At 42.8% G+C, this 27,977-nt stretch overlaps 1 protein-coding gene across 8 annotated transcripts in view; it reads left to right on the top strand.

Moving 5' to 3' along the window:
* The window catches only part of CD86 (CD86 molecule), a 108,695-nt gene that overhangs the window by 40,277 nt on the left and 40,441 nt on the right, over positions 1-27,977 (top strand). For 7 of the 8 annotated variants that reach the window (XM_033129435.1, XM_033129431.1, XM_033129457.1 and 4 more), the window contains exons 2-5: positions 15,499-15,548; positions 21,378-21,719; positions 24,008-24,316; positions 27,019-27,168. In XM_033129435.1, coding sequence (XP_032985326.1) covers positions 15,499-15,548; positions 21,378-21,719; positions 24,008-24,316; positions 27,019-27,168 — 851 coding nt within the window. The remainder of the gene's footprint in view (positions 1-15,498; positions 15,549-21,377; positions 21,720-24,007; positions 24,317-27,018; positions 27,169-27,977) is intronic. The other variant, XM_033129473.1, reaches the window with a different exon arrangement.

The following is a 27,977-nucleotide window of genomic DNA, read 5'->3' on the forward strand; positions in this document are numbered from 1 at the left end:
ACTCCTTTGCATAAATACCTAGGAGCATGATTGCTGAATCTTATGGTAGGCTTATGTTAAGTTTGGTAAGAAAATGCCAGAATGTGTTCCAAAGTGCCTATCTCATATCATTTTTTTTACTGATATAGGCACCAGCAATGAATGAGAGTTGTTGTTGTTCCACATCTTCGTCAGCATTTGGTACTGTCAGTTTTTTGTATTTTTGCCCTTCTAATGTGTGTGTAGTAGCAGCTCATTGTTGTTTTAATCAGCAATTCCCTAATGACATATGATACTGAACATCTTATCATATACTAATGTGTCATCTGTGTGAAGTGTATGATCAGATCTTTTGCCTATTTTTAAATTAGTTGTTTGTTTTTTTATCTTTGAGTTTTAAGAGTTATTTGTACATTTTGGATGCCGCTCCTTTATCAGATATGTGTTTTTGCAAATATTTTCTCCCCATCTGTGGATTGTCTTTTCATTCTCTTAGCAGTTATTATATTTAGGCTTTAAAGAGAAAGGGTTCTAAAAATACAATTTTATAGTAGCAGTACAAGGAAAATTTCATAGCAAATATTTCATACCCTCTCTCAGGTTGTGTTAAGGAACCCTGTCTGTGGACCCAGCAGAGTTTCATTAAAGGGGATGAGTCGGGTCTTGGAAGCTGTGACTGACTATCCTGCATTATTAGAGATTGTGCAGCAGGGCTGGAAATGAAAACAGGAACCAACCCGGAGTTGTAGCACTTCCAAATTAAGAATAATTTGGGAACTGTGTTTACAGTCCAACCTGAGGCCCCCTGGCCTGGATTATACCATGCATAAGGTATGAATTTCTGCCCATGAATCCAAGTATGTAAGAGATTATCACTTTTTTATTACCTTTAATTCAGCCTAATCCACCTCTGAGCCCCTGTTCGGCCAGTTGGACGGGAGACTCTATCTTCATCGTATAGAAGAGCCTTTCCCCTCCTGCAGCCCAGTCAGAATTTAGGAAGCTTTTCCACCTGGTGCCTACAAAGTGGTGGAAGGGCCTCAAGTCCCAAGTCTGTCCTGGTAGCCATTGGCACCCTCACTATCTAGCCCATCGTGTCTGTGAAGTCGGGCAGCTCTCTGCCCCACACCATAGTGGGAAGTGAGATGATCTACTGAGGCTGGGTCCCCTGAGCCCAGGGCACCTCCTCTCTAGGCATGGGCTTTCACCCCTGAAGTTGTTATCCCCTGGGGAGCACTGACAAGGGGTGCATGGGTCCCACTGCTCACAGGACCCACACACCTCTGCCCTTCCCTCCCTTACTCTTGCATCTCAAAAATACTCTTTTCTCTTATCTTTCAAGGCACCTGTATTGTCTCTTCCATAGGCTTTCGCAAGAGTCCAGAAGTACCTTTGACTTTAGGTTTCGTCTGCTTTCTCCCCTACAAAAATCCCTGTGTCAAGAAAGCTCAGAAAACAAGCACTAATTAACCTTTCAATAAATCATGCTGCTACAATTATTTGTGGAAACTATTTTATCCTGTATTGAGACCACCACCAGCACCTGGAATACTTTTAGACTGCCTCTCGACCGACCATTGGCCACAGGACCCCATTTATAGATAGGAACAAATACATGGCTGGAGTGGAAAAATTCAGCTAAGTGTTTAGATGTTTCCAAACGCCTACAGTTTTCTAGTTTTGCCTCCCAGAGTCGATCCCAACTACTCCTGGGTGGTCCCAGGGGAATCTTTCCTGGGCAACGTTGAGCAAGGACATCTGGAAGATATCTGTTTCCCCCACCCAGCTACCATCTATAGCCACTCCCCTCCTGCTGCTTTTCCTTAGAGCCTTAGCTTCCTCAGACCTGAGAACATTCGGAGTGAGGCACTGGAGGAAGCCGCCCCACTCAGAGGGTAGCTTTCTGGTTCCCAGCCACTTCCTCCTTGCTAAACACAAGGAACCGATCTTCATTCTATTCTGCCTCCTCTCAGCATTTGATACTGCTGATCACTGTTTGACCACTCTCTCTGTTCTTGGCTCTGATGACCCAGTAAGTGCCTCCTTATCAGATTTTCAAGTGGCACAAGGCTTGGAGGGGGATGACTAATACAATGGATGATCTATATGGGATTCAGAGTAATTTTGATTGGCCCCAAACACTGACACACAAACAGTATGGGGTCAGGGGTTAGTGATCTGACTTGACGTGTGAAAAAAGAAACAAAACCAGTTATGGTCAGCTAACCTCCCAGTGCAACTGTTTACAGGTTAATTTGATCTCTGACTCATTAATGCCAGTGGTCTTGTCATTGCCAGTTCCATTCTGTGAGCCCTCTCTGCAACAAATTATGCTGACAGACTCAGGGAGATGCGTGCCAGGGGGCAAGCCACCAAGTTGATGAGGTCTAGAGACTATATCATATGAGGAACATTTGAGGACAGTGATTATATTTCGCTGAGAGAAGAGACTACGAAGGACATTTATAGTATCTGCATTCAACTGTTTGGAGGGTTTTATATAAAGGGGTAAAATAATACATATTCTGGTAGTTCCAGAAAACAGGACAGGGACAACTAGATGGTATTCATGGGGCTGGGGAGTGAGGGGTGAGAGATTTGGGATTATTACAAAGAAGACCTTTCTCTTATAACTGTCTTATCAGATAGTGGGTTTTCCAACATAAGTGAGAACAAAGGTTGGATAGCCATCTAGATGACATCAAAGGGGTCCTTGTTTGGGTGAGAGACTACAGTGACTTCTCAGGTGCCTTAAACAACGTTGCAACTCTAAGTCACAGAGGAAGAGAATTCCTTGACACCATGTCATCCTTGATTTCTGCTGCCTGGCTCACGGCATTGGGGGAGGCTTCTTTAAGAAGAAACTGAAAGGGAGAAGGGATATGGAAAAGAGAAAACAATAAAACAACTTTTTTTTTTTTAAAGAACCTACTATAAGCCAGAATCTGCGCTAGGCACTACGTATATGTCATCCTATTTAATCCTCACACGAAGCTTATGAGATATTTAATGTTATTTCTATGTGGAAACTAAGGCTCAGAGAAGTTAAGTGACTTCCTTAAGAACACACAGGCATTAACTAGTGGAGTCTAAAGGCAGGTCTGTGTGATTCCAAAGCCCAGTGTTATGTGTTAATTTTACTCATCCTTTATTTGTGGAAAATTATACTGTTTTAAAAAAATATATATTACTAACATAAAGATTCCTTTTAAAACAAGTTTACTTAAATAAAGGTAAGAGAAACACATTGTATAAAGAATAGTACACATTTTACATGGATATGAAGTGGTACTAGTAGCTAGAGTGACTGAAGTTTGAGAAATACTATTCCGAATATTTTGATAGCAGGACTTTCCAATTTAATCTTTCTCGTATATTTTGACTGCTGAGTACAAGGAAACTTGAAAACTAAGTTGAATGTGAATTAATTCTCCTGTACTCTGTCGGGCAGGTAATTTCACATGTTACAATAAGGACACCAAATAGACCCTTTCAGAAAAAAAAATCACCGATATGATTGTGAAGTCTAGAGGAAAACCTCAGGTGGGGCCTATTTGAATAAAGGATGAAGTTTGAGGGGAAGTGATGACCCTGTGAGTCAGGGTGCAGGCCCCACCTAGAAGCCCTATGGGTTTGAGGGGCCCTGGATGGAAGGTGAAGGGGTTTACAGCCCTGTTTAGGAAGAATGACCATTATCTTTCCAGTGATAGAAGGGAGATCTTTGTGGAAAGGTCAACTTGAGCATTGGAAAGTCCAAAAAGAAGATAGGAAAATAATAATGAAGATGAGCCGCATAGCATGCTCGGTACCAGGTGATTTACATGCAAAATCTCACGTGTTTTTTTTACAACAATGCAGCCAGAAAGCGATTACCTTTCATAGATGAGAAGACTGAGACTGAGAGACGCTCAGTAACTTGCCCAGGGTCCAGTGATCAACTCAGGATTTGACTTTGGACCACCAGTTCCAAATCTGGACTACTTCCTATGCACCACTTGCCCTTGCTTCAGTGAACCTCCTCAATGCAAACAACAACAGCTTTCACTTTGTCATTTTTAATTTCTCCAGCCCTGCAGGACATCTAGCCTGAAAGAGAGCAGGGTAGGCATGCTTGGCACCCCAGGGCAAGCATGCTTGGCACTACTTATCTCCTGAACTCAAGTGCTACAGACTCAGGCACATAACTGTCCCCCACATTGATCAGAGGGCTTCGCAGGGCCTGATCAGGTCAGAAAAAGAAGCCATGCATTTGGGGACAGGATTATATGTTAAAGCCTGTCCCTGCTGAAGCACTAGGCTTAGAAAAAGTCCACTCGGCATTCACACACCTTTCTCACTTCTGCTTTGACTTGTCCCCAGACTCAAGAGTACCACCCACTTCCAGGAACCATGGACCAAGGTAATAGAAACATTCTAGATGAGGACATTTAGGATTGGATTGGAATAATATGAAAATAGGAGTTGTGTGTGTTAATTGGCTTCTAGAAGGATCCGTGGAGAGGTACTCAATGAATGATTTGGGGGGAAGGTGGCAAATGAATCACCCGGTCTCCCTGTTCTGTCTGGTTGAGGACTGTGTCTTGCAGCCCTGCTGAGCCAGACAGAGTGTCTGGCCCGAGGCTGCCCAGTAAAACATTTGTTGAACTGAGCTATGGGCCTTACCTATGGGCCCTAAAGGCTGCACTCCTGGATCTGTGGATCCCTTACAGAAGGTGTAATGTTTGTGGCTGGGGCTGTCTTTGGGGGGTTTCCTCAGGGCTTTACATTCAATCACTCTCTGAGAGTGCATTCACAGTCACTGTAACCAGTGGAATTGCCCACCTGCCAATCTTATCTAGAACAAGGGCCGGCCCTCTGTGGTATTGTTTTTTTCTAGTAGTTCCCCTTTCTGCAACTTTCTGAGTTCTGGCTTCAGCCCTAACATTATTTTCCTCTCTACAAGGACTGTTAGGAGAAATGCGGGTCCTCTTCACTTATTCTTAATCCCTTCCTTCTGTGTTCTCGGGAATGCCACGAGGCTTGTATCTCTGGTCTCTAGGAGCTGCGGTGCATGGGCGTTTGTGACAGGTATGTTCTTATGAAGCTTGTATGCCTGGGGAGCGTGGTGTGGGATAAAGCTGCACGGGGGAAGACGTTCAGAAGTGGCGCTGAAGGCCGGCAAGGGAGTGGGTAGGAAGGAGTGTGGGGTACATTCTTAAAACCTTTGACCATCAGGCTCCTTTCTCAGACTGCCTACGTTCGAGGTAGGACATTACAAAAACATGTCTCTTCCAGCCAGAACCTTTCCTCTGCTTTTTTCGTGAGCTAAGGGACAGGACAGGCAGGAAATAGAAGGCGCCACTTACCAAACAACCAACAGCCTCTTTTGCCCTTAGAGTGCTGGGGACTCCAAGTAGCTCTGCTCCAGGAGAAGCTATCCAAGGATATTGGCCCTGCCTGAGCCCCTTGTGCCAGTGGGAGGTCCAGAGGATGGGGGCAAAACACACAGACTCTGCAGTGGCCTCTGCTTTCTTCTTTGGCTTTTCCCTTCTCCGGTCCAGAAACCTTTCCCCATTTCCTCTTCCCATCCCAATATCGGCCCCTCTTGGCACCAGAGATCCCAGTAGTTCATTTGGAAAGAAATAGCCTTAGGTCAAAAAAGAGCCCAAGCGGTAGTTTACTGTGTTCTGTATACCATGAACGTATTTGCATTTGCAAATAGATATAGGCTTAAAATAGTGCCTCCACTAATAGTTATTTAAGCTTCTGGAGATACAGGTGAAAATAATTTTTGACCAAGGGAACTTCCCACTCCTCTCAAATTGTTATAACTAAGGAGGGGACCTCTTTTGCTGACTTGCAACCTCAATCTGGGGACCAAGGCTCTGGAGTAAAAATGAGTCTATTTAATTATGTGCACAAGTTCATAGTTCTATTATTATGTCTTCTGTTTGCTGCTGCAGATACCATTCATGCTATTTACATTAGCTATCCTGTATATAATGGAAATTTTTATAAATCTCTGTCCATTTGTGTGCTCTAAATATATTTATTGAGTGCTTACTATGTCCCAGGTACTCGGTTTTTAACAGGGAGCATAAAAGTCATGATCCCTATACACACTTGAGGCTTCTAGTCCAGTGAGAAAATAGTCACACTAAAAATGTCTGTATAGCAACAGTACTTTGAAGGGAAGGAAATGGTTCTTTGTGATTGTGCTCACTGTTTAATAACTATGTCTTTGAGCTTGATTGTTTGGTTCCTCTGGTATCCCTGGATGTCCAATGACCCTTTCTGGTGGAGGTGAGGGTTGGATTTTATGGAAATGAGGCAGGGCAGAGTAGGGTGATGTAGGGGGAAATATGAAAGGTGAGCCAAACCAGATTCTTTAGGAGAAAAATCAAGGTTCAAATACCATGTTTCAAATATTGTACAGAGGTGGGAGTTGAGTTTAGGGGTCTCTGGGCCAGGAGATTGAAGCTGTAAAGGGACAGAACTAGAGCAAAACATATCTGAAACAAGCAAGGAGGGTGGTGGGGAGGTTCCGGGACGGGTATCTAGAGTCCAGGCAAGTGCTGACAATTCACCTTTCATGATCTGGCAGATAAGAGTGTTTGGGAGGCAGGAAGGATGGATAGGGCCATTGGGTGGGTCCACAACCTTTATTGGACTCTTATCCTCATCCTTATCTCCAATCTAATATAGAAACTTATTTCTGAGCTATGCATCAGCGTATACTCAGACTGAGGTTTGGGAAATAGACAGATGCCCTTTGGAATATGTGTCGAGGAAGAAAAGTATGTCTTCAGTGCTTCCTATCTCCCTGTCAAGATGGGAAAGGTCCCATGCCCTCTTCTTTTCCCTCCTTTCCTTTCTGAATTCCATTTCCTATTTAGATAAATTAACTTGAACTTAACATTTAATGGCAAAAAACAAGAACTATTTCTCCCTTCCAGCTAGCATTTGCATTTTAACAGGGGCTTTCAAAAATACCTTAACCCAAGGAATGAGTAATTTGGGAATTCCAAGCCCAGGGTAGAGCTGGTACTTGAAATGGGGGGAGGGGGACGCCCCTCAAATTGTGCCCTTGAAACATTGGTTTTCTCTCTTTGACCATGATTCTAGTTCTGAGAAAACAGGAAGGGGTTCCCTTAGGGGGCCAGGATGGGCCTGGCTGCCTAGTGAGTTCTGTGGGTTTTATTCATAGCAGGCAGAACCCTTGACTGGATGTGCACAGACTCAGAGTACCTGTAAAACTCTGCATGATGCTTACCCATCGGTACTTTTTGGCAAAATGGAAGAAATGTTTTCCAAAATCATTTGTAATTTGAAAAAGGCATGCTCCTCAATTCAGAAAGTTCTGATTCTAGATATGATGAGGAACGGGCGTCTGTCTATATACAGACTTGCTGTGGAGAAATAGGAAAAGCTAAATGCTATTGCCACGCTATGCTCCTTCTTCTGGGCGAGTGAGGAGAATCAACTCTTAATTTCAATACTCTAGTTACCTCCAATACCAGGGGTTGGATAAAAATATCCTCTGCTCCTTAAGAATCTGCAGACACATTTCTTGTTTGTATACGTTGGTGCAAAAGTAGTTGTGGTTTAAAAAGTGATAAATGCAAAAAGCACAATTACTTTTGCACCACCCTATGCATCTTTGATGCTGTTCATTTCATATCTATATGGAAACACTGTGCTCCCAAACGGGTGAGTGAAAAGACAGCTAATGAAAAGAAGGCGTTGTTAGGTAAGAAAATTCTCCACAAATGGAAGCCCAGGGGAGTTTGCTCGAAGACGGGACTGGAAACCAAGTCAGATATATGATCCAGTCTGAGTTAGACATGGCTGGCAGGGGAGCTCAGTAAAGCAGAGCTCAGGATGGGTGACAACATATCTATAGCCAGTCATCTCATGTGTCTACCAGACAATACGAAGTGTTCATGTTTTCATCAATGCATCACTCACACTCATTTCTTTCTATTTCTGCCACTACCATCTTAGACCAAATGGCCATCTTCTTTCACTTAAATGACTGCAGTAGTCAACTGATGGATCTTCTGGCATCTATTTTGGCTTCCCTACTATCCATTTGCTGCACAGTAGCCGGAGTCATTTTTTCAAAATGCAAACCTGATTGTGTTTCTCCTCTCCTCTGCTTTAATTTCTTCAGTTTTCACATTGCTCTCAGAATAAAGACCAAAATCCTTAACTGACCCATAAGGTAAGTATGGTCTGGCTCTTGCTGACCTTTCCAGCCTTGTCTCCCACCTCTCTAGTCTTTTTAGCACATCAGCCTTCTGCCTCAGTGCCTTTGCACATGCTATTTCCTTTGCCTAGAATCTTTCCAAGCCACCTCCAACCCTGCACCTACTTTGAACCTATTCAATCTGTTCTGTTTGCGTATTGGTGAATTACAAACTGCTCCCAAATTTAGCAGCTTAACACAATGAATATTTTACTCTCTCACACACAATGTCATGGGTCAGAAATTTGGACAGGTTTCTAAGTGATTTTTCTGTTTCCCTTGGCATCAATTAAGGTCACTTGGTGGAATTAAGCTAATGAATGGAATAGTCTAGAGCTGCACTCTCCAATTCAGTAGCCACTAGCCACATGTGGCTACTGATCACTCAAAGTATACCTTGTGTTAATTGAGATGTGCTGTAAGTGTAAAATACTCACAAGATTTTGAATATTTAATACAGAGAAAAAGAATGTAAAATATCCATTAATAATTTTTATATTGATTCCATGTTGAGGTTACAATGTTTTAGATATATTGGATTGAATAAAATATACTATTAAAGTTAGTTTCACCTATTTCTTTTTAATTTGTTTAAGTGGCTACTAGAAAACTTCAAATTACATATGTAGCTTGTGTTATATTTCTATTGGACAGCGCTGACCTAGAGCAAGGTTACTTTTTTCTACAAAAGGCCAGATAGAAAATATTTTCAGCTTTGCCGCCATATGGTTGGTCTCTGTCACAGCTACTTAAGTCTACCATTGTAATACAAAAGCAGCCATAGACAATAACTAAATAAATGGGTATGGCCATGTTCCAACAACTTTATATATAAGTATAGATGCTGGCTAGATTTGGTCTGCAGGCTGCAGTTTGCTGACCTCTGATCTAGAGAATCCAAGACTTTATTCACATATGCCTGGCGGCTTGGTAGAGATGGCTGGAAAGATGGCTCAGCTGGAGCAATTGACCCAAACCCCTACACATGGCCTCTCCAGTGTGGTGATCTCAGTGGACTATCTTACACAGGGGCTCAAAGGCCCAGAAAGAGTATTTCAGGAAAGACAGAAGCTGCAAGGTTTCTTATGATCTAGCTTTAGAAGTCCCAAACCTCCCTTCTATGCATTCTTTTGATCACACAAGTCTGTGAGGGCAGGCCAGATTCCAGGAGAGGTTAAATTCCACCTTTTCATGGGAGGAGTAGCAAAAAAATATGCGTCCACCTTTAATTTACCACATCAGTCTTCAAATCTCAGTTTAGACTAGTCATATTGTAGGCTCTCAGAGTACCATGACCCTCTCCTTTGTAGCACTTGTCACCATTGTAATTTTACATTTATTTGTGTGATTATTTTGTGTGATCTTGTTCCTCTACTAAACTGTAAGCCTCCCGGTAAAGAGGAGCTGTTTCTGGTTTTGCTCATAATCATATTCCCAGCATTTAGCACAATGCCTGGCTCAATAAATATTTGTTGAATGAATGAACAATAGTATGACACAGCTGGTCAGCCAAGTAACTGTACTAATATTGATCCCCCATTCCCCCTGTGACACCCTGTCAGAAGCCTTGTGAACATTCATATACATCCCCAGGAACCTTCTTGTTTTGCATTTCAGAAACTTGATAAAAAAGGAAATAAGCCTACCCGAATCCTCCCAGTACCTTAAAGGTAATCACAGCTGCTCTAAAGGGATAGCTTCAGATTCTGGTGGTCCGAGGAGTAATCTATGCAGCGTTCACACCAGAGGCCAGCCAAGGCCCTGGGAAGCTTTGGCCCCTCCTCCACATCACTCTCCTCTCACCAGGCCAGCAGTGCCTGTCCAGCGAGCCTGCCTTCTCTAGTAACAGTGTGAACCGGCGAAGACAAACAGCCAGGCCCTGAGACCGGGCCCTGGTGGCCCAATTCCTTGTGGTGTCTCCTGCTTTGCTTGGAGCAAGGACTGTTGTTGTATATGCTGAGGGAGATAAGCATGGCCACCTTCGACACTGGTCCTGGAGCTTGAATTGTAGCTATCTGTGGACCTTATCTTTCATTTTAGTACCGGGTAAGGGACGAAGGCCTACACATCTTTACGTTTGCCCACAACCCCTAAAACAAGCCTGACACTGAGTAAATTCAGCAAATGTTTGCATGAGAGATGGTCTCAGGGACACTTCCGAAGACACCAGTAAACTTATCAGCACTTTTTCCTGGTACCCTGATCACCACTAATAGTTTAGACAAAGTTGTGAAATAGGGAACATTTTTCTTTGTTGCTCCCCAACTTCTGCCTTGGAATCCTTCTCTCACTTCGTGCGTCATCATGTCTGCACTTCCCTGTCTCACCCCGTTACTGGTTCCCACCACTCTACATCCCTTCATACTGCCTTTGGCCTGAACTAGATCCCACATGTCCTTCAGACCTGAGACACAAAAGATCCCTTCTTTATTCCCTGCTTTTTCTGCCCAAATGCTGTTTCCCCAGAGCTCTCTTGGGTTTGGCTTAGCTGGAACACAGTAACGTGTGTCTGGAGCTAAGCCCACGCCAGGAAACTGATTATCTGTCCAGGGCTGGAGGGGAGAGGAGCATTCTCTGCCTGGCATATAATGCGTGCTCAAGCAATATTTGTGGAATGAATGGAAGGTCAAGACAGAAACACCCTGATACAAAGGGATACTTTTGGACCCCTCCCACCCCCATCCCAGCCTGTTTCCCTGAATATCACACTCTGATTCCAGGAGCCACCATCACAGTTGGCCCTGGGGCTGTACTGCTCCCCTGTTACTCTTAGAGGGGGTGGAATCAGAATCCTTTCCACTTGCTGCCACAGCAAACTGGCTGGAACTACGTCAGTCTTTAACAAGAACACAGTGGGTTTAAATCTCAATTCTGTCATTTACTAGCAGGGTAGCTAGAGCAAGTTCCTTAATTTCTCCAAGACTCTATTTCTTCATCTGTAATATGGGGGCAAATAATCCCACCTTATTGTGAGGACTAATAGTATAATTAGTCATTCAGCTGACTCTCACATTCTATGATGAGCCAGACATGTAAAGTAAGAGAAAGTGGTGTACAGTGGGTACTCTTCTTTGGTTTCTGAAGTGAACCTCCAGCTATACGGAGGCTGCTCATTTCAGGGTGTGACCAGTTCACCCACTTATAGACCGTCTGCTGCTCACAGCTGACAGAAATCTCTCAAAGAATCTCCCCCGTAAATTCTTAGGTTCTTTCCTCTCCCATTCCCCTTTTTGCTCTCTCCCTCCAAAAGCCAGAGTTTCTACTTCTCAGGCCCTCTGGAGATAGCTGTGACTGGCACTTGTGGTTGAGAGTCCATTCCTGAGGGAGCAGTGACATTTCTGTTCTCCTTGAGAGCCAACAACATTGAAGAAACTGGCTTGCTAACCCAACCCCCCACTCACTCACACACACACAATGGCTAGAATTGAGAGAAATTCTTCGCACGGGCATTTATACTTTTTATAAAAGAAGATCTTGTCAATCACAAGTACTTTAGCACCATATTTTAATAGGGTCTCTGACAAACTAAGTGTCCAAAGTGTTATCCAAGACTGTGCATTCTCCAAATTAATGTCAGTGACGATTACTAGGACTGTCACTGCTGGGCCAGGATTTTGAGGAGGGACGTGAGCCCTGGCCCCAGATCCCGGAAAGGCTTTGGCAAAGTGTGTTAGGCTTATTCTGGGTGGTTTCAGAGAAGGACACCAGTATCAACGAGAAGAAGTTAAGATGAAGCAGTTTCTCACTTAATGGAGAGCGTTTGCAAATAGAGAAGTCAAAAACAGTGTTGACTTCCTTCTATACCCGGTGCTCTTCCCCACTGAGGGAAATTTCTAGGCCATTTATCCAAGATTTCCTAGGGCTAATAATTTCATATAGTTATTGGAATTCAAGGTGATTTGCTCAATTTCTAGCAAAATACAATTTGATTTTGTCCCCTTGTTCAACACATCATGCCAGGGAAAAAATATCTTTGATTAGGCCAAGCATGCTGGTTTTCCGTTTGCAAACAATGGGAGAGTCCTGTATTAGGTGGGAGTTCAGGCTCAAAGTGTTCTCAGTCCTGAGATTCTATGATCAATAGGATGGTGGCGGTGATTTAATATGAGGAAGTGGCCGGGAATCAAATGGAGAGCTCTCCTTCCGGGTTCTGTCGTTGAGTGGTGTCAGCTTTGGCCCAACAGACAATCCCAAGCTCTGAAACCCACTGAAACCCCTGGAAGGGAGGGACAGAGCCATCAGGAGGGTGTGAGGCTCAGCGGCTGAGCATCTAGATTGTGCTTTAGCGACTGGATGTATTCGCAACTCATCGCCACAATGCGCTAATTTTCTAATTAGTTACTAATTTGCACTCATTTTTAAAAAAAATACTAGAGAGCTCCTACAAATTAGTAAGGAAAATAAGAAAAGGGCAAAAGACCCAAATTAAAAGTAGGCAAAAGAAATATATAGACAGTCATGGAATAGGAAATACAATCTGATTCCAGGATGGGGAGTTATTGTGTATAGAGTTTCATTTGAAAAGATGCTGATGCTCCTAATAAAAGAAATTCATTTTAAAATTACAGTGAGAACTACCTCACACCCATTGGGATGATACCAAAAAAAAAAAGTGTTAGCAAGGATATGGTGAACTTGCATCTCTTTTGCACTGCTAATAGGGTTGTAAAATGGGGTACAAGTGCTATGGAAAACAGTATGAAGTTCCTCAAAGAAATTAAAAGTAGAATTACCATGTGATCCAGTAATTCCACTTCTGAGAATATTCCCAAAAGAAACGAGAGCAGGGTCTCGAAGAGTATTTGTACATCCATGTTCGTTAAAGCATTATTCACAATAGCCAAAAGTGAGAAGCAACTCAAATGTCTATCCACAGATGAATGGATAAACAGTGTGGTGGATAGCTAGATAGATACATACATACATAGATCTAGAGATAATGTAGAATATTATTCAGCCTTCAAAAGGAAGGAAATTCTGACACATGCTACAACATGGATGAGCCTTGACTACATTATGCTAAGTAAAATAAGCCAATCACACACACACAAAAAAATACTGTATGATTCCACTTTATATGAGATACCAAGAGTAGTCAAATTCATGGAGACGGGGTTGGGGATAGAGAAGAATGGGGAGTTATTGTGTATAAAGTTTCAGTTTTCTTGGAGATGGAGGATGGTGGTGATGCTTGCACAACAATGTGAATGTATTTAATACCACTTAACAAACTAGTAAGATGGTAAATTTTATGTTATGTATATTATACTACAATGAAAAGTAATTTTTAAAAATAAAACAATGAGATGTCATTTTAACCTTCCTTCTATTGGTAAAGATCACAAATTAGAAAACATACTATGTTGGCAAAAGTGGCATGAAAATAAGCACACTCATGTTTTGTTGGTGGGAAACACAAACATATAATCTTGGAGGAGAACGATTTTTCAATATTTGTGAAGATTAAAATTGCAATTACCCTTTGACCCTTTGGTCAAGCCATTGTACTTCTAGGAAGATAACTTACTCCCACATATATGATTTGACATATGATCAAGGTTTTTCATTGCAGCGAAAGACTGGAAACCACCTCCATGTCCACTGATAGGAGCAAGCAAAATAAATTATTACTATCCAATAGAATACAACAGAATAACATGCAACTGTTAAAATTAGGGTACCCAGTATATGCTGATACAGAACAATCTCCAAGGTAGTGGTAATTATGCAAACGTGTATATACTGTGCTACCGGGTGATTAAAAATAAAATGAAAAAAAGAATACGGGTCTATTTTTTCATTTTGTTTTGCCTAAAATAACTAAGAGTAGAGGCAAGAAACTGTTAACAGCTAACAGTAGTCACTCCAATTATGTCTATGGGGGAAAACTAGACAGCTAGGGGACCATATGCAGGTATAATGTGGTCAATTTTTTGAATTAAAAAAAAAAGAGAGGTTATAGTCTAGAAGGAATGAAATATCAGACACTTTTTAGACCAAAGCCCTGTGCTGAATGATGTGGGAACAGAGGAAGGGTGTCTAGCATAGACTAAAGGGCCCAGGGATGACTTCTAGACAATCCATCCCCAAGGAAGAAATTTCTGCTATTGGGTCAGGAATAGTTGTGCATTTTCTCTTAAGCGTTTGGTTTTTTTTTATCTTATAGACAGATCTATAAATTAATTCACCAATTAGGTTTTCCTTTCACTTTGGCAGTTAGAAACTACAAGCCATACTCATGACCTGCACCATGCAGGGTGGGCAGATTTCTATGGTAAGCATTTAGCATTGGCCTTGTACTTGGCTCCATTTTATATTCCTGCATTTGGTTTGCATTTCTCCTGTTTCTAATATTGGTCATCTTTCCTTATTCTATGCCCGTAAGCCTTTTTGGTCTAAGTTGGGATAAGTGGGTGGGTACAGAAAGAGGGAGGCAGGGAGAGGAAGAAAGAAAACAGAGGTGAAAAAGCAAAGCCTATCATTTTCCTCAGCTCTGTTATATAGATTAAGTGATACTGTAGTGTCGTGGTTCTCAAAGTGGGGTCCTTAAACCAGAGGCATTGTCATCACCTGTGAGTTTGTTAGACATGAGTTTCACCCAACCTACTAAATCAGAATCTCTGTGGATGAGGCCCAGGAAACTACTTTAACATACTCTCCCGGAAGATTTTTATGCACATTTAAGTTTGAGAACCACAGAGAAAGCAAAGGAATGTTGATTTCCAAACCTAAACATTTTGCATTTGCCCCATCATACCCATTGTATTGGCCAAGATAAGCAATGCTACTGCGATAAACAATGCAAAAAATTAAAAACTCATTAGCTTAACACAATAAAAGTTTATTTTTGTGTTCATGTCACAGTCCAGTATAGATCATTGGGGCTGGAGAGAGCTGTCTTGTTTTTTGTTCCGCAAACCAGCTTCCTTTTCAAGTGAGGCTTTGCCATCCCTTAGGCCCTTGGACTCCTGCTCTGAATCCTCTGCATTCAAAAGGCAGGGGAGGAGGGAAAGAGAGAGCTGTTTTAATGATGGGTCTGAAAGTACCATCCATCTTTTCTGCCCGCAATTCCATTGGTGGGAACCCAATCACATGGCCTTTCAAACTGAAGAGGAGGCTGGGAAATAGGGTGTATCTTTGCAGCTAGGAAGAAAAAAAAATGACTTTGGTGAACACATAGCATGGTTGCTGCCACACCTATGGACCTGAGTGAATCCCAAACTCCACTTGTCATGTTTTGGGTTTTGATTTCATTTTCTAATCACATTTTCTTTTTTCTTTTTTCACTTTAGCATCATGGAACTGAGAAGTATTCTCTTTGTGATTTTCATTTTCTTCTCTGGTAAGAACCTTTGGTTTTGTAAAGACCTAGATTCCTTCCACTGTCTCCTGATGAGTCTGACCACTGCAAGCCCCCGCCTGAGACTTGGCCGGGTTTCACTCACTTTGTAGTCAGCGTTGCACAATACTACATGCAAAAAAAAAAAAAAAAAAAAAAAAAGACTTTTCTGGAGAAGGAAACATCATGAGTGGGAACAGGTGTCTTGGCTGATGGCAGGCCCAGCCTGGGATGGAGCCCTACACCCTCTGTGCGTCTTCCTCCTTCCTCTGCCATCTCATACCCATGGTGCAGTATTCACAAAGTAGGGCAGACTGGCCTGTCCAGTGACACCCGGGGAGCCAGGGGGAAGGGCCCTGCTCTGATACCCCTGCCCTGATAACTCTTTTGCTCCACACATATTCCCGTCTGGTCTTCTCTGTTCCCGGGCTTCCAAAAGTCTCCTTCCATTAGGGAGCATTGGTTTCCATGTTCCCTACCTTTCCTCTCCCCTCTTCTGTCTTTCCCACCTGCCAACACCTGTAGATCGTACTCGCCGCTGCTTGTTGGGAGGAGCAAAAATCCCAGCCCTGCTACTACCTACTTCAGACCATCATCTAGTTGCATCAGGTGATTTACCATGGAGCTAATGAAGCTGAGCTGCAGGGTTTCACACTTGCACAAGCTCTATCCAAAGCCCTCCAAGGCTCCATGAAGGGCCCTAGCTGTGTGGTCATGTGTCTCGTGCTTTGGCAAAACCTTCAAAAGTAAGGTATTTTAACCACAACAAGTTAAGACCACTGCCTCTCTTTATGTGACTTTGCTCTCCATCACGTTCTCCTTTTGTTGGATGGTGTTGTAGTAGCCATGGGCATTTTGCATTTGAATTCTTCATTCCTTTTCTTAAAGAGCTCCTCCCGACCAAAAAAAAAAAAAAAATTAGCAGTGTTAGGTCTCACAGAGCTTGTATCCTCCCTGTTCGCTGCTCCTCTCTGAGTTTCAGTTTCTTCATCTGCTAACAAGTTGGTGGGGTTCCTATCACACATCCTATGACTGTGTGTCTCTAGTTTCTCCTGTCCCAACGCTTTCTGCTGCTCATTTTCCCCACCTTCAGCACTGAGAGGGCAGCCATCCCATGTGCACATCCTGGTGTGGGGCAGACAGGGAGAGTGACTAGCCTGCAATTTGGCTACAGCAGCACGCAGGCTGCCCCTGACTAACCAACCCAGCCAGAAGTTTGGCTCTGGCTATAATATCGTGTTTCCCTGAAAATAAGACCTAACCAGAAAATAAGCCCTAGCCTGATTTTTTCAGGATGACATCCCCTGAATGGAAGCCCTACTGCATCTTTTGGAGCAAAAATTAATATAAGACCCGGTCTTATTTTCGGGGAAACACAGTAGTTCTAGATCTCCTCAGCCACACCTGTGCAGACTCACTTTGGGTGTTTTCTATAGATGATTCAGATGGTTACAGACACCAGCAAGTGGGGAAACCATTCACTGAGATAGAGGACAGGAACGCTATAAGGGGAGGAAGAGAGTAGCTATTGCTATTTAAATAGCAGTATCGAGCGGGCAATTGGATATGGATATCTGAAACTCTAGTGAAAGTTATTGGCTGGAGATAAGCATCAGTGAATTATTAGTTTATATTTGGCAGTTGAATCCATGGAGATAGAGGAGAAAAATCAGAAACAGTGTGGAGAGTAAGAAGAAGATCAAGAGCAGGCACTCGAGATAATCAGTATTTAAGTAGCGAACAGAGAAAACTGACCAGGAGGTCAGAGACTGGGAAAGAATAGAGTTTCAAGGAGAGATGGCCAACAGTTTGATATTCAACAAGATTAGGTCTGAAAAGCACTCTGCTTTGGGAATGGTGGGGAGTCACTGACCAACTTTGCCAGGGAAGTTTTGGCAGAGGCTGGGGATGAATGCAGTCATTGCTGCTTACTCTTCCTGGGAGCTTGACTATAAGAGAAAGACAAACTAAAAGCAGTAGCAGAGGAAACTGCTGAAGTCATTCCTGTGAGAAAGGGAGAGGCTGGTAAGCAGAGTGAGCAGCCCAGAGGTCAGGTTAAGTGGAACGGGAGACAACAGGTTTGTAATGTCATCAGTCTGAACAATTGAATAACTTCCTTCAGGAGTGCTCAACCATTCAGTTGTAAGAACAGATATGTAGATCTCAAGTAAAGTGTTCTTGAAATAAATTCTGCACAAAGGGACAAGTTTATTGAAGTTGCTGGCAAATGACTGAAAAGATACACTATCACTGTGCTGTCCAATATGATAGCCACTACCCACATGTGGCTATGTAAATTACTTAAAATTAAGTTAGATTAAACATTCAGTTCTCAGTCGCACTAGCTACATATCAAGTGCTCAGCTAGTACAGTGGCTGCTGACGACCGTACTGGTGAGCACAGATGTGGATCACTTCCATCGTTGCACGGTTCTTTTGGAAAACCCTGCGCTACAGGGTCTAGACTGGATCACGTCGAGATCTTGATGAAGTCGAAGAACAGACATAGGTGAAGTAATGGAGAGCAAATCTTGGAGGAAGCTATCTTGTGGACACAGACAAGTACATTGAGGTTTCAGATTCTTAGGGCAGAGTTATTCTTGGTTATAAGATTCACAGTTATGTCATGAGAGACGGGCTGCTAGTAGAGCCTGTGGACGAATCTCCGAAGTGAAGTTTCAAGAACTTTGAAGCAAGGTTGTTGAACTCATCCATACTGAAGTCACCCAAATTGATAGTAATAATTGGTTGGAAAGAAAGATCTTGCATCCACTGCCAAAATGCTCAGTGAGCAAGGAAGTATTGACAAATGAAAGGCTTTACTAGGCTTCCAGGGGACCTAGTAAAGCTTTGGAGGAAGTTTAGTAAAAGAAGAAAATGTCATGAGTACAGATAAGCATAGTACTAGGAGAACTAGATGATCCTTGAATACATAAGACGTGCATTTGGGGAAGTGGTCAGGGAAGACTCAAGTCCCAGGTCGGGTCAGAGACCTCACAAGGTTAGAAGACTCTAGTTTTTGTGTGACATTCGTACAACATATTTCTGAAGAAGTCCTCAAGTATCATTTGAAACAAAGTCTTCCAGCTGATTCGGGAGGTGCCTAGATGGATTCTTGAGTGCCCGGTTCCTGACATCATCATAGCCCCCAGTTATAGCTAGACCCAGACCACACGTATTACCCAAGAGCTGGGGAGCAGACAGAGTCTCAATGCTTACCCATCACTGCAGTCCCCGTGAGTCCAGGACCTGGGTGGCCTAGGGTCTGGTGTTATAACAGGGGAGGCCTGAAGCCACTTAGGAAAAATAGACTTTGAGATAAATCTTTCCCATATGTCAGAGAAGGGATTAGCATGCATAGCTCTGAGTGACATCACGGAAGCCAGTGTTTGGGGAGGAACTATGGAGTATAAATTGTGAAATACTTTCAGTTCCATTCAGAATTGGCTTCATAGTGATTTCCACCCCAGGGTGAGAAGAGAGGGTTTTGCTAGAAAAAAATTGTTCCTGTCATTATCTCCTCTGTTCCACTTGGGAGGCAGAGGTAGAGATCTCCTACTGCAGCTTCTCAAACTGGAGCTCTTATTAAAATACAGATTCTGACTCCGTAGGTCTGAGGGCGGGGGGCAGAGAGTATGTGTTTCTGACCAGTCCTCCTCGCCCACCCCTGATGCCCATGGCTTTAGAACACAGACCACACTCTCTGTTGGTAGGTGAGGAGGGGAGCAGTTAGATGGGCAGGGGGAGGAAGAGCCCTTATAATCTTTGGGAGAGGGGGCCTCGGTCAGAGAAGCTGGTCTGTGAGTGAAGAGAGTAGGTGGGAAGGAGAGAGGATACTGTGAGGCTCAGCAGAAAAACAACCATAAATCAGGAAGACAGAAACCAATGGTGAAGTCATTTTCAGGCCCAGAGGGCACAGATGACCGCTGAGTAATAACAACCTTGACCGTAAACTGGCAGAATTTCCAACTCTGTGTTTGGTTTCTCCATTAGGTCATTTGCCCTATATCATATGGCAAGTTGGTATAATACTGGTATAACCAGAATCAGTTTCCCCAGAGATAGTGCTAGAAGCTTTTACAGTAGGTGGCACTCTTACCTTGTCATTCAGAGTTTAGCAGAGGAGTAGCAGGAGCCTCAGGATTGCCTTGTAAGGTGATTACTGAATACAGTATATTTTCCTTAGGTCCCCCTTTCACTGTTTCAGATACCCAGGTAGATTTTCCCACCTCCCTCCTGTATGGGAAATGTATCCTGTATAGATGCTGCATTTTATACTTTTAAGTGCTTCACAGGATTCTAGTGAGCAGAATGCAATAGGCAGTGATTCAAACTTGTGCCAACTCTCACTGATGCCCGGAGTCCTCTTCCCTTTGAGTTCAAGACCACTACCAACTCCCCTGATTATTTGCTCTCACTGGGCCACTCTGCACACAGTTCAGTTTAGCCAAGAGCGTGTCACTGTTATTTGTCCTTCTACTTCCTCTTCGAAGAGAAGCTCATTGATCAGATCAATTTAATTACTTCTCCTACCACCCTTCAAAGAACACCTCATCTCTCTCGTCAACCTACTCCCTTTTCCTCCTTAGTATCAGCACCCCTTTACTGAAGTTCTGAACGATGAAACTTTATTTAAAACCCACCCTAACTTCCTCTTCAAGGTGGCATCTAACATCATAATAACTAAGAAACAGCATTTCCCCCCTAACTCTGCACTTCTCACCCACCACTAATTTCTCGGCCAAGTCTTTCTGTGACCCAAAATAGGTCCTACAAAAACCCTATAATCAATCACATATAAGAAGGTATGTGGCCCAAATCCCTTCCACAAACTCTAATATGCCCTCAGGGATGAAAGCCTTTCTCTGAACTCTCCCAGAGACTCACCTCCTTCAGGGGTGGTAAAAATTTCCAGGGCAATGCATACTGGGAAGAGCCAAGTTTTTGGTAATAGGGATTTCCCCAATACTCCAAAAGCACATCCTGACCTTCCCATCTATGATTCATTACCAGCATTTCATTCATGTCCAGCATTTCATTCATGTGCCTTAAACGGTCTTTGGCCACCACAATCCCAAAACAACCATCATATTTGCCCAGTTCTCTTTCTGATCCCTGAAAGAGCTTAGAGAGGTCACTGAGATTAGAGGCCTTGGGTGACTATTTGTGTCATTTCCAAACTGTTTTATATCCTTAGGAGAGCTGGCCTTGACAGCAGCAGTCATGAGGGGAGCTCTATAAAGGGAACTATTTGAATTTCAAAGGTATTACTCAATGTCATATTCAATTATTGAGGCATAATAAAAGGGGGGATATCAAATTGTTACCATTATCAGAAATCTTTCCACTATAGCAGGCCAAGGAATAAGGGGGTAAGAAAGAAAAGGGAAAACTTTTGGAGATGGTGTAGAAGTAACGGGGCCTGTAACAGCTATGGTGAAAAAAATCAATATTCAGATTAAAGGAAGGTAGCAGGTAAGTGAATTGTCCAACTGCTGGTTTTCCCTATTCTGGGATTAAATTCACAGAACACTAGTACTGGAAAGATCCTTAGAATAGTTAGTTCACCCTTTCATTAAGCAGATAAGGAAACAGCCTCATAGCAGTTGCATTTGGATAAGGTCGCACACATTTGGTTAGCAGTGGAGTGAGAACAAAAGTCCCTTTCTTCAGATGCCAAGATGTACGCACCGTCCCAGAGTTAAACATCTACTTCTTCAATCTCATTACTGACAAGATAGCATCTGGGTATTGTAGAAAGAGAAATGGAGTTGTTGTTTGTCTTCCTTCTTGTTTCCTTCTTGTCCAACCTTTCCACCTTTCCTTTTTTAGATGCTGTGTCCGCCATAAAGTGTCTGGCATATTTCAGTGAGACTGCAGACCTTCCATGCCACTTTATAAACCCTCAAAACATAAGCCTGGATGAGCTGGTTGTGTTTTGGCAGGACCAGCATAATCGAGTTCTGTATGAGCTATATAAAGGGAAAGAGAAGCCGGAAAATGTTCATCCCATGTATAAGGGCCGCACCAGCTTGGACCAGGACAATTGGACCCTGCGACTCCACAATGTTCAGATCAAGGACAGGGGCTCGTACCAATGTTACGTCCATCGCCAAGGGCCCAATGGACTCGTTTCCATCCATCAAAAGATTGATAATTACCTATTGGTGCTCGGTATGTTGTCCACGGCATGTTCAGATCCATGGCCCTTCTAGATGAGACTGCGATGAGCAGAGGAACATTGGTGGGGGAGGGGGCAACCTGTAGAGAGAAGGCAGAGGACAGCCATTTCTGGGAAGTCCACTTAAAGGTAGTGCAGGCTTTGGGAGTAAGGAACTGAAAGTCCTTTGTACTTTTTATAGTTTGCTTCTGAAGGATCCGTAAGAATCTGCTTTGGGGACAAAATAGAGCTAACTGAACAAAAATAACATGGGTAATGTGGCTATTACTAAGATTTATATAACCAGATAGGCCTCAAATCTCTTTTACATTATTTTTTTCCCTAGATCCAAGATTTCTTACCCACTAAATCTTTGGCTGGAGCTCCTAGAAAGGGTGACAGCTAACTAATTTGGGTTTTCCCTTCAAGCTCCCAAAGTTTGCTTATGAGTGGTTTGCTGCCCAACCATGAGCCTGGTAGAGAGAAGGGAAATAACCTAATGCACACAGTCTAAAAACTGGCAAACCAGCTCCTCTGTTTCTCCAGCCCTTGAAAAGCACTACAGATTTTTCTAAAATTATAATATAGTAAAATTAATTATTTTTATTTTGGTGTACAGGTCTGTTAACTTTAACTTACATATAGATTTTGTAACCCCCACTCTAAACAGGATACACAACATCCGCAACACCCTAAAAACATTTCCTCTTGCTATCCCTTTATAATCATACCCTTGCCACACCCATAACACCTGTTCTGCATCCCATAGGCCTGTCTTTTTGAGAACATCATGTGAATGGAGGTGTTAAGCATGTAACCTTTTACGACCAACTTCTTTTATGCAACAAAATGCCTTTGAGATTCATTCAAGTTGTTGCATGTAGCAAAAGTCTGTTCCTTCTGATTGTTGAGTAGCATTCTGTTGTTTATTCACTCAACCCATGAAAAGAGATTGGTTGTTTTCAGTTTGGGGCCATTATAAATAGAGCTTCTGTAAACATTCAAGTACAAGTCTTTGTGTGAACATAAATTTTCCTTTCTCTGGGGTAGATACCCAGATGTGTGATTATTACTAGAGCCAGATTAATTGACGGAACCGGAAAACACAGATTAATACCAATTCCTAAACCACAGGGTAAAGAAGAGACAAAAATAGGAATAGAATGAGGAATTACTCCCTTTAAGCTCTGTGTGATTCAAACTAGGCCGCAGGGCTTTTAGAACCTTTAACCAAAGGCTCAATCAATGTTTTGACATTTCAAAGTGTCATAGAGGAACATGGTGTGTTTCACGGGGGACAGTGACAATCATTTTTGTTTTAATAGTTTTATATTTATTTTAATATGTATTAGAAAAGCTTTAACTTATGCAATTTGTGATTTCACAGCTATTGCTAATAAGACTATAATGCAGTAGCCTTCTACCTTCTACAGACCACATACAGTACAAGCAGAGTGAGTGGTTAAATAGTGTGTTTATATAGCAAAACTTGTAAAGATGGCAAGTCACTGAAATTTCAGCAACAACATACTAAATTACAGTATGTAGACCCTGCAAACAACCAAGTAACTATAGGAGAGCAAGGATTTGGCTGGCAGAAGGGGCTAGGTGCCAGTAATCCTCAACAGCCATAAAAACCTGGATGGCAAACAAGGCAAGAGAAATTCTGTGTTTATCAAGATCATATATTTTTTCCTAAAAATAACTGGGTGTGCCCTTCATCTCATCATATATGATGAAGACACTTTGACAGTCATGCCCCAAACTAGTATTTGGAATTTCTAAATCCAAAATCCCCATCTGCCCACTTACTACCATCTTACTTGAGTTTCTGGAAGATATGGTCCAGAGCATGCCAGCACCATGAACTCTGTTAGTTCCTGGGGGAACTTTAGTCTCAATCCTTTTCTGCTCTCTTGGTCTCGCTAGAAGAGACCGCATGGGACACTTGGATCGTAAAGTCAGACCACTTCTCCTTCCAAAGACTTTATTCCCTAGAACAGTGGCCTTGTTGTAAATCTTCGGTGACTCAATTTCAGCCCTCCTATTGCTTAGAGAGCATCCCCTTGATTTGGGTAAGCAGGAAGTAAGCATGACCCCAAACTCCATTATTGAAAAATAAATGTGAGGTCAGTATATGGCTCTCACCATGGGCTGAGGCCCACACTTTAAACACCCCAAGGCTCCCAGGTGTGCCCCAGAGAGTTCCCAAGTCAGGTACCTAGTTATTTGCTCTTCTCTACTAGATACATCTAAATGTAGACTGAATTTTTTTTTTTTTGCACCTCTATTCTGCTTTCAGCTAACTTCAGTCAACCTGAAATCAGCCTAATTTCTAATAGAACAGAAAATTCTGACAACATAAATTTTACCTGCGCATCTACAAAAGGTTACCCGGAACCGAAGAAGATGTCTTTTGTACTGAAAACTGAGAATTCAACTAACGAGTATGATGCTCTCATGAATATATTTCAAGATAATATCACAGAACTGTACAACGTTTCTGGCAGCTTGTCTCTCCCTGTGTCTCCTGAAGCAAATGTGAGCATCTTCTGTGTCCTGCAACCTACGCTAACACAGACATGGCTTCGCTCCCAACCTTACAATATAGGTAAAGCTGCTTCTCAAGACTATTTCTTTTACCAGGTATTAAATGCAAATGGTTATGGCAGATTATCCAATGTCCCAAGCTTGCCAGGAAACTTCCAACTGAGCCATTTGATACTATTAGGAAGGACACAGACAGAGGGCTCCTGCTTCCTCTGAGTGCTGCAGGGTCCAGGAGGCTACGAACCTATGGTGCACTTGAGGAAGCATGTTCTTAAGCCCTGAAATAATTGATCCAGTTTTGGGGGGCTACCTTTGGATAGAAGACTCTGAAATTTAGGTTAAAAAATGCAGTATTCCTCCTGGCTAGAATTCTTCCATTTCTTCCATTCATTAACACACACACACACACACACACACACACACACACCATGTGTGCGTACATACAGCACTTGTGATGAGCACAGACATTGTTGGTTGCAGGGCTGAAAACTGAAAGGTAGAAGGCCCTTGAGGATCCTCTAATAGAATCAGAACTCCATGATGTACACATATGAAAAACTGGATTTTAAAAAGATTGGTTGGAATCTAAATTATATCATGTGGAAAAATGTGACTAAATTTGAAAACAAGAGTGATTGATAATCAGTTCTATAGGTAATCAAGTTCTATAGGTAAGCAAGTTCTTTGAGGGCCCGGGAACTTTTCCTAAAAGAAGTGGGATCTGATAGCGCAATAAAAGAAATAATTGGCTTAATAAGTGTGGTGAAGAGATAACAGGTATTCAGACTTGTGGTGCCTTCTTGAACAGGAAGAAAAATTCTGACACAGCATCCAGGCTTAGGAAGTGAGAGGACCACAATCGATTCGCAGTGTCTAAGGTGGACACAGGTGGCGGTGGTAGGCATCAGTATATATGTGTTAAGGAAAGACTCAGAAGCAGAAATTCTTGTGGCAGGTTGACAGTGTAGTATGGAGACCAGTCCAGCTGGAGGAAAGGGTTGAAACTAAGCAGTGTCTGCTAATAGAAGCCTGCCGTTTTAAGCTCACGGCTTTGCGCTTGAGGGAATGCATGCATATTTGAAACCCCACTTTTGAGTAGCAGTAACTACAAGTTTTTTTCCGGGAATAAAGGCACTCTGCCCCACACTTGTCCCATTACAGCTTGTTCTGATCCTGACCCCTCTCTGCCCCTATTTGCCTTCTGCTTGCATTGGCCCTTGTCCAGCTATGGCCCTTGGCTTTGTCCCAAAATTAGGACAAATCATCCTAATCATCCTAAATCATCCTTCCCAGTCTGTATTCCATCTTCTGGCTTTGCTGCCTCCTCACTCCTGAGGTCTCATGGTTCAAACTTGGCCCGTAGACACATTCTTATGTACAGCCTCAGGGGCCCATCCTACCAGCCAACTTTACTAGTGGGCCAATCCTCTCTCCTGGTCCTGATTTCCTCTGCTCAAACACCTCTGCCTCTGAGAGTCCAATAAATGGTAAGACCCCCAGTCTGTCCTCGTTGCTTCTACTGTAGCCTCTCTTGGCCTAGTAAGAGGCCTCTCCCAAGTTATCCCTGAAGTTCAGCACCTTCTTGAAGCCACCAATATCGCCACACATGATATGCCATGGCTCCCACAGTCTATAAATGAATAGAGCCTGGCCACCACTGTAGCCTCATCATGATTCACCTTTCTGCTGCTTCTCAAATATTGCCCAAACCTTCCCAGCTATACCAGCTTCAGAAGCGTTTCAGCTCTAGCTGCCTCAGGAAGACAAGGCTTGCCTCTCTGTGTCCCTATTCTAGGGCTTGATCAGAGATAGATTAGACCCTGAATAAAAGAACCTTTTTGGATATCAAAAGGTAGAGGTCTCCATGTTAACAAGCATAACCCCCATTTACTAGGAATGCCATACAGGCTCAAGTAGGGTAAACTGGGACAGGCTCAGAAAGTGTTGCATGAGATCTGCAGTGCCAACAACTCCTTAATATCTCACGAACAGGGATTGGGTCCACAAATTGCAGCTAAGTTAATGGAAGGTCGACTGGTCCTGTCTTCCTGAATAACTACCAGAACTGTTCCCATAAATGTTTATAGAGCAGACCACTCGTTCTAAGTTTTTGCCCCAAATCCCGTTTTTCAACTTCCTAGAGACTTGTGAGTCTCTGTGCAAGGAAGGAAGTCAGTCTTGACCTCCCAGGAGCTGATTCTGATCCTGATAACTCAGAGCATGAAGAGATAGCAAAGTTTTTCTAGTAGGTGAGACACGCTGAAAGCCATGCTTGAGGAAATGTGCTGTGGGAAAAAACTAAACAAAAAAAATAAAACTGGACATAGGAGACCTGTGAGGAGGCTGTTATATTTGTCCAGGTGAGAGGTGTCTGGAACCTGATCTAGAGATGATAGTGGCTGGAGGAATTATTACAAGGGAAACATTTGGACCAGGGGCTGAGGGAGCAGGGCATCACGCAGATGACTGTACATTCAGAGCCTCAGCACAGATTCCAGAATCTAGGGCCAGGTGGATCCTCTTCTGGATCACCGTCATCGTCAAGCCAGCTCCGGGAAGGGAAGGGAGCTCAGTCCAGGCATTTGGCCAGAGGCACTGGCTTGGTTCTTAGTTAGCTGCTGAAGACCCTGTGACTGGGATTTCAGGCTCTTCTGTCATTAGAGCCCTGGGGAGATGCTGGCATGTAAATAATAGAACAGCAATAACTATAAACCTTTTATAATCAACCTTCCTGGCTGATTGAAAACTTGTGGTCATTTCTAGATGCAAAGTCACGTAACACACGCCAGCTTTTCACAGACCATGGCATCCTGATTACAACTCTACCTGTACTGTTCATTGTGTGCGTGACGGTGGTTTCTCTAATAGTAAAGAAAAGGAAGAAGAAGCAGCCTGGCCCCTCTCATGAATGTGGTGAGTCAGTGCTTGTTCTCTCTGCAGAGTGCAGATACTTCTCTATCAGCTGGCTCCTGGAGCTCATTGGCTGAGCCCAGACTGGCAAAGAAGTTAGCAAGTGGTTAGAGGAAAAGGTTTCCCCACAAGGTTTGGAACCCATGTAGATGGGACTCAGCAACTGATAATGTTGCTCTGGATTTCTAGGAAAGGCAACATTTCTAACCTCTAAGGTTTACAATACACTTCTGGTTTCTAGACAAAGCGGATTATTCCTTGCTTTACCTACTTACTTCTTGAGGTTACTGTGAGAATTCAATGAAGGAAACTGGTGAAGATACTTCTAAATGTTAGTGATTAGGGACCTGGTGGTGTTCAAGTAGGGGTGGGAAGGAGGGGAGCGTGAGATAACCATGAGATTCACCTTCTCATCTCTAAAAGTCTAGCTTTCCTGAGAAATAAGTTAGGTGAATGGTTCTCCCCTGATTTTTAAAAATAACATTGACTTTTGATGATTATCAAGTATTACACATCCATTACCAAATACATGGAAAGTAAAATCACCTATAGTTCCACTAGTAAGAAAAAAATTATTATGCTTACAACATTTTAGTGTGCCTTGTCCAGATTTTTCTATGCATAAATGTATGTTATTTTTCATAGATGGAATAATATTATAAGGACTATTTTTTACAATTGGGATAATATCACTTTTTTATAGCTTTTTTGTACAAAACACAGGAAGAAAATATTCAATGTCATTACATATCATTCTACAGCATCATTTTAATTGGCTGTGAGATAGTCTATTACGTGGATATCCCTTGATT

The sequence above is a fragment of the Rhinolophus ferrumequinum genome, chromosome 2, assembly GCF_004115265.2.
Source record: "Rhinolophus ferrumequinum isolate MPI-CBG mRhiFer1 chromosome 2, mRhiFer1_v1.p, whole genome shotgun sequence".
NCBI lineage: Eukaryota > Metazoa > Chordata > Mammalia > Chiroptera > Rhinolophidae > Rhinolophus > Rhinolophus ferrumequinum.